This window comes from Macrotis lagotis, chromosome 7 (genome assembly GCF_037893015.1).
Source record: "Macrotis lagotis isolate mMagLag1 chromosome 7, bilby.v1.9.chrom.fasta, whole genome shotgun sequence".
NCBI lineage: Eukaryota > Metazoa > Chordata > Mammalia > Peramelemorphia > Peramelidae > Macrotis > Macrotis lagotis.
Genome location: NC_133664.1, coordinates 21,717,105 through 21,724,461, shown reverse-complemented (window position 1 = coordinate 21,724,461; position 7,357 = coordinate 21,717,105). Strand labels below are relative to the sequence as shown.

General features: G+C 45.5%; 1 protein-coding gene across 1 annotated transcript in view; it reads left to right on the top strand.

Annotated features, from left to right (window-relative positions):
- Positions 1 to 200: 200 nt before the first annotated feature.
- The window catches only part of CMTM7 (CKLF like MARVEL transmembrane domain containing 7), a 59,798-nt gene continuing 52,641 nt past the window's right edge, over positions 201 to 7,357 (top strand). Inside the window, exon 1 of the mRNA XM_074195624.1 lies at positions 201 to 417. Coding sequence (XP_074051725.1) covers positions 232 to 417 — 186 coding nt within the window. The 5' untranslated portion in view covers positions 201 to 231. The remainder of the gene's footprint in view (positions 418 to 7,357) is intronic.

Genomic DNA, 7,357 nt, shown 5'->3' with positions numbered 1-7,357 from the left:
CCCGCCTCCCCCCCCCCCGTCCGGGCAGGGGCAGCCCAGGGTCAAGGGCAGGGTCAGAGCCAAGGCTGAGGGCGGCCCCGGCAGGGGCGGGCAGCTCCCCCGTCCCGGCCCCCCCAACCTGTCCGAGGGCCCGCCCCCAGCCCGCCCCCCGGGCCCTCCCTGGGCGCCTCGGCAGGTCCCGGAGCCCTGGAGAGGCGGGCGGGGGGCCCGGGCAGCAGCCGCGCCGGGCAGATGGACCCTCGGCCCCACGGCCCCGGAGCCAGGGCGCCCGGCCCCGGGCTGGTCCGCACCACGTGCAGCAGCAGCGGCCTGGTCGGGGTGGGGGCGCCCCCCCCGGGCCCCGGCCCCTCCGAGGGGCTGCCGCTGGCCCGCGGATACCCCGCCAGCTACCCCGCCTTGCTCAAGGTGGCCCAGATGGTAAGGGGGGGCAGAAGGGCTGGGGGAGGTGAGGGGGGCGGGGGAGCACCTGGGAGCATCCCCAGCCCCGCAGCCTTGGCACTGCCCGGGAGAGAGGGGGCTCTTTCGCTGTGGGGTTCCTCCTGGCCCACTCCCTCGGGATGACTTCCCCAGCAGCACTCTTTTGTCTTCCCCTGCACTCCTGGGGGCTCCCACTTCTCCCCGCCGACCTGGGGGCTGAGCATCTGGACTCTAGGTCCTGCCTCCCCTTCCCATGCGATGGCACGTCCACCCTCTCTGGGCCCCACGGCCGCCCCCTCCTCTGGATGTCTTCCCCAGGCCTTCCAAACAAGAGACTTCCACGTTTACTAAGTTCCCCCTCCTGGGCCCTGTTGGAAGTTGTGCAGAAGTGTCTCAGTCTTTTGGTCTCGGCAAAAGTCTGCCTTGGAGGGGGGGGGGTCTTACTCTTGCGGCCTCTTCTCCTGGTACCCCTTGGCCCTGGGTGAGATGAGTGTGGAAGGGCACCTCTGTCTAGGCCGGAGTGGCAGAGGGTGTTGGGTTTTCTGGATGGAACACTTCGTGGCGGTATTTACAGAAGTGTGGGCTCCCCACTAGAGCCAAGCAGTTGTGAAAGTGTGGGGTGTTTCGAGTCTCTGAAGCAATGTTAGTGTATGGAATCTGCTGTGGGATCCAAATGGGGAAAGCGGAGTTGGGTTCGGAGAGCCCTAGGGTGGGCTTGTTCCGTTCCTTTCTGTCTTCATGGCCCCATTTGAACTTTCCTTGACAAAAACATACTGGAGTGAGTTATCACTTCCTTCTCCAACCCATTTCACAGATGAGAAAACTGAGGCAGACAGGGTGAATGAAGCGATTTGCCCAGGGCCACACAGCCAGTAAATATCTGGGGTTTGGATTTGAGTTCAAGTCTTCCTAACTCCAGGCCTGGCTGCAAGGGGTGATGATTTACATTTTTAGCTATTATCTACTTACTACAACTTTTCAAGACTGAATAGTGTGAATTTCTTCGATTTTTGAGCTGAAAGAATCTTGTCCATGTTGCCAAAGAAACTGAGGCTCAGAGCCATTAGTTAATTGACTTGCCTTGATCGCACAACTAATTTCAGAGCTAGGGCTAGACTTGGGGTCTTCTGACCCCCCCCATCTCTCCACTATTTTCCAGGAGGTGGAAGGAGGGCCTGCCTGAGACCCCCAGGCAAAGTAGGGAGAAGTGTAACATAAATGTGACATTAGCATTACTATTTGTTCACAATTCATTCAACAAACATTCTCTTATCCTCTTTAAATATACTTGGTTAGCAAATGTGAATTGTCCTATAGGAGCCATCTCACACACATGAGCTCTGTGAGAGGAAGGACTGTTTGGGTTTTTTGTCTTTCTGTCCCTAGTACCAGCACAGTGTTTGGCGTATTGTAGGTGCTTAATAAATACCTGTTAGTTTGTGACTGAATGACTTGTCCCATACTATTCTTTACCTGGTCTTTCCAAGCCTCCCCATTCTATCTGGTTCTTCTGGTATCCCTTTTTTATTCCTTCTTCTCCTTCAGGGCCATCTACTTGAGCTTGCTTTCAAGGTTTAAATAAAAACTTCCAAGAATACTTCTCTTTTGAGATGATGGTCCAATCTTTTGAAAGTGCACCTTGACTTTAGGTTGATTTATTACCATTAGAAAGGTGGGAACAAATGGCTAAGTAGAATGGGAAGTGAAGGGATTGGAGGTGGTGAGAGACAGGGACTGAATAGCTTCAGTCAAGTTGTGATTAAAGATCAAGCATTTGAGTAAATCTAGCTAGCTATCTGTTTATTTCACAGTCACTCTGGGGTCCTCAATGTGCTAAAGGGACATTTGGGTCAAAATATCTGAAATAGATTATGGAGAGTGAAACCAGCTGTCCCTGTTATAAATACTGTCAGACTCTCAGTTGGTCTTCAGTTTTGATGAGCTGGGTTTTTTCTTTATTTTTCGTTTCTTGTTACAGAAGGATGACTTCCTTGGTCAGGAAAGGGTGTGTGTGTGTGTGTGTGTGTGTGTGTACATGTGTGTACATGTGTGTACAAAAACAAAAGATTTCAATAAAATTCTTTAAATTTATTTTTAAAGAAAGATGACTAGAAATCATATTTCAACTACATTATCAAAAGTTAAAAAGAAAAAATTTAGAAATTCCTTAGTCTTGAAGTCAGATAGCCCAACTAGAAAGAGACTTATATACAAAGCAGTATAGATTTCTTTAGAACCTATTTTATTTTAAAACTGATATATTTGAACACAGTGTATGGCTGGTACGAGGAAAAGAGCACTAGAAATAATCTTGGGCAAATAATGACTCTCTGAGTCTCAGTTTCCTCCATCTGTGAAGTGAAGGTTTTGCATCAGTTGTACTCTGTCCTTTCCAGTGCTAAATCTATATTCAAAAAACTTGGGAATAGGGAGAGATATGTTTTCCTTGGTAAGGACTCTATAACTTTAGGCTTTGAAATGTATTAAATGGACTGTGGAGAAGTGAAAATATTGGCCTCAGTGAATCAACCAAGCTCTATAGGATAGACAGCTTCCTGGCAAAGTAGAAAGAAGTGCAACATTCTGGAGATTGATTGAGCTGATAGAAATTGCTCCATCCTCTTCCTCCCCCAACCCCCCAATCCAGTCTGTCTCATGCTTAATTGCTCTCTGTGACCGTTTGCAGGTGGCAAAGAAAGGCCTCCTTGCTCAGAAGACATAGAATAGAACCTTCGAAGACTTAGGGGGTAGCTTTCACTTAGGATCCTCTTTGGATTTCCTTCTTTAGAGCACTCACAGTAGATTCATGGGGTTCCCTATTACTGCAGACAGAAGCTATGAATGAAGTTCCCGGCTTAGGGGAACATCCAGGATTTTTACAATGACATTTTAGTAATTTAATAATTAGGGAATGGCTAGCCAACATGTTGTAATAACTATTCCCAGTTTTGTTGCTAGGGAATAGCCATTTTTTCTTTGTGTCCCCTCAACCTCAAATAGTATAGGATACGACTAAGTCAGTAAGTGCTAAATAAGTGCTGGTTGATTGCTTAGAACTCTGGCAAGAAGTTTTGTGGGCGAGAGAGAGAAGGGATGAGAAGGGATCCTCTGAAGTCCTCAGCAATGGCAGTCATCCACACAATCCACTTGGAGCCATTTCATACCAGCATCCTTATCAATAGCCAGGTTCTTCAAACCAAATCTGCTTGAAGCCAGGGTTTCCAACATTAAAACAATACACAAATGTAGGCTATTTCTCATGCATCTATGATGCTCCTACTATGTGGTAGGCACTGGAGAACAAAGACAAAATTAAGTCTCCACTCATCAAAGGCAACAAGATAAGGAATAATTTGTACACAGAAAATTAAATAAGAAATTCTGGGAAAGGTATTAGCCACTGGAAGGATCAGGTTAGACTTTTGTAGGCAGTATTACTTCATCTGAACCTTGAAAGGAGCTAAAAATACTATGAGCTGGCTCTGAGGAGGGGACAATTCCAGGAATGCCAGTGGGAAATGGAAGATGGTATAGGAGGAATAGAAGCAAGCCAACCATATCATCACAATTGTAATTCTCACAATGCCAGAGAAGGGTGAAAAAACTGCCCTTCAGCCCAGTGCTTCTGTGGTAGAGGGGAAGTCCCAAGATTTCTAGCTCCCTGTGAATTCTCTTTCCCGCCCCTCCTCCCTCATTTAACACCTCTACCAAAATGGGTAACAAAATGGTGCCCAAATGTTTGTCCTTTTGCAAAGTCTGTCAAACTCAAACTTAAAACCAACTTCTTGAGGGTAGGGAACATATGTTTTTATCTTTCTTATCCCCAGTCCCTAACATATTTTGGGGCACATAGTAGGTAGGTGTTTGATAGTGAGCAATTAATACACACTCATGGATCGATCACATGCTCATCCAACAACATTGTAGAAAAACCAAAATCTTTCAAAGAATCATAAAAGAGTTTTAGAGGGTTAGTTTAGGTGATCACTTCAGTTTTTCCCAACATTGAGCAGTGGATAACACTCTACTCTCCAGATCAGAATGGAAGCTCTTTCAGGAAAGTGGATTCTTCTCTCTTGTCTTCACATCCCCATCTGGTTTAAAGTAGGAGCTAAATAATCTTTTCTACCCTTTCACTCATCACTTTGTTGCCAATACCTGTGTGGTCAATTGTAAAATAACAGTTTAGGCTATTGGATCTCTACCATTCCCTCTGGTTCTAAATCCAGGGAACCCTGAAATCCATTGCAAATTCCGGGAGCAGCTAATCTACCTTTCTGGCTCCTCTTTCCTTTCTGTGACCTCCTTCATCCCCCGCCCCCAATAATTAGATCCAATATAGAAAGTTAATTGCCTGCTTGAATTTTTCTAAAAGAGGGAAGAGACCACATGGTTGGAGACCACTAGAGTTGATCTCTTCTTAACTGAACCAGAGACCCTAAACCTTTATCCATTTCCCAGGGTGCAGTCACCAGACTTCCTGTCTCCATAAGATTTCTCTTTGTGGGTCAATGTGTTCATCTAAACCAAGCTAAAGTTCCTCCTTGCCTACCCCCAATCTCTCTGTAATAGATCTTCCCAGGCATCTACCAACTTTCCTTCCATCTGTTTTCCTTTTCTCCACCATCTGCTAGGCTTGTCTTGGCTCAGCTTTGAGAGATGGAGGTTCTGTATGACCCACTGCCAGCCAAGTGCCAGCTCTCTCTCCCTCTCTCTTCTCTCTCTCTCTCTCTCTCTCTCTCTCTCTCTCTCTCTCTCTCTCTCTCTCTCTCCCCCCTCCCTTTTTCTCTCCCCCCCCACACTTTATTCTTTCTTACTCCTTCCCTCTCTTCATCTCTCTTGTCTCTGTCCATGGCCATCTCATCACTCCTTCTTTGGCAGCCTTCCCTCAGGCCCCATACAGCTCTGACTGTCAGCCAGCAACTGAGTTCATCCCACTTGGACTCAAGACAGCTCTAGTTTCTAAAGCCTGGCTTTACCTTCCTCCCTTGCTAAGTCCTTTTGATGGAAACTACTGTGGGCCAGTTATCCACTGTAAAATAGGCACAATAAAGACCACTCTCTACCCCAGAGGCCCCATTAACTGAGTGGATCCTCAGGCTCTCCCTCTCCAATGATAAAATATTTAATCTGCTTTGAATTTCAATAGCCCCAAGTCCTTTGCTGGCTTTCCCATTTTTGTGGACAAGATCTTTTTCCTATCTAGTTGGTTTTATTTACTAGTCACTGAGAGTGTGGGTGCAGAACGCATAGAAACAGATTTCAAATCAGAAGGAATATCAGATTCAGCCCAACCACTTCATTTTTTAAATGAAGAATTGAGATTCAGAGGTTAGTCCACGTTCCTAAAATCTCTCCGCTAGTGGCATTGATCCCAGATTTTTATTACTTCACGACTAGCACTGTATCTACCCTAGTGCCATTCTGTCTCCAGACACAATATTCTGCCATCGTGAAGCTTCTAGTCTACTATGGGGTTACAACGTTTCAACAGATAAAATATGAGATGATATGTGGAGGGGAGAGAATAGAAACAATTCATCTAAATTGAAGGGGATTTATTAAATGTACTAGTCACTGGAGATATAAATGCTAGTAATCCCTGCCCTTGAGGAACTAACTTTACTGGGGTAAAATACAAAAGAAAATTTCCCCTAGGACAAAATTTCCACCCTACTGGAAAGGTCTCTTGAGGAATGTGGTGTTGATGCCAGCCTTGAAGGAATCTAAGATTCTTCTAAGTAAAAGTGAAGAGGGAGAGTTTTCCAGGCAAGGATCACAGGAAACAGCAAATTTGCTAAATTTAACTGGCATGGAGAATGTGTGAAGGGGAGCCCTCCCTCCTCCTACCTACTTCCCAGCTTCCTGAGTCCCAGCTGAAATCCTATTTTGTACAGGAAGTCTTTCTCATTCCATCTAAATTCTAGGACTTTGCTTTGGATATCTGCTTACATATTGTCTCCTCTGTTAAATTGTAAGCTTCTTGGAGGCAGGGATTGTCTACTGTCACTTTTTATACCCCTGGATTAAGTAGATATTTAATCAATGCTCATTGATCAATTGATTGGCATAGATCCTGTTAAAAGAAAACCATGGTGGGGTTATCCTTTAAAAAAGAAAGAGAACAGTCTTCAAAAGGCCCTTTTCCTCCCAAACAGACACATTCCATCTCAGAGAAAGGTACAATAATATCCCATCAGTCACCCATTGTCAGACTTTGTGTCCCATTTTGCTCACAATACAGAACTGGCAGTTTGACATCATGTTGTAAGATTAAGGGCAGCAAGAATTGTGAAAGGGAAGTGAACTTTTCCCGGTTAAAAGTGAATAAGTGAGGAAAATTCACTCTTCGGCCTAGGACAATACAAATTGGTTTCATAATTAAGTTAACCTTTATTGATTACAAAAGACTAATCACACAAGTCTGGAATGTCTGCCCCCATGCCCACCCAGTGAGGAAGAGGTGTGCGCCCATATCCAACAGGTGGTCCAGTTAAAGGCACTATTAGGATGTCGGATCAGACATCCTTGGGCTCCCCTAGATCCCTAACACTTGAAGAACAAGATGTAAAGTACAAATAACAAATACGTGCTATAGGGCATATGAGGCATTAGGTCCTAATTAACAGGATCAAATAAAGCAGCATCCAAAAACCTCAACTGGACCCTACGGTCCATTCTCTGTTGAACTGGGTCCAAAGGTCAGTTGGGGAGTGTTTCTTCTGCTGGATTGACATCAATCACAACACACTTCATGTGGGAATACTACTATACTGTGATACCTTGGGTTGATGGAAAGTGGCTCAATTTGTCTCCTCATACCAAATTGTAGCTGTATCTCAGATTCTGGCAGTTCAATGTAATTACTTTGCAGGTGCTGAAATGGGAGAGTATCCACTGTGAGTCCCCTTTTATCATCACAGTTTCCTTCCATGAAAAG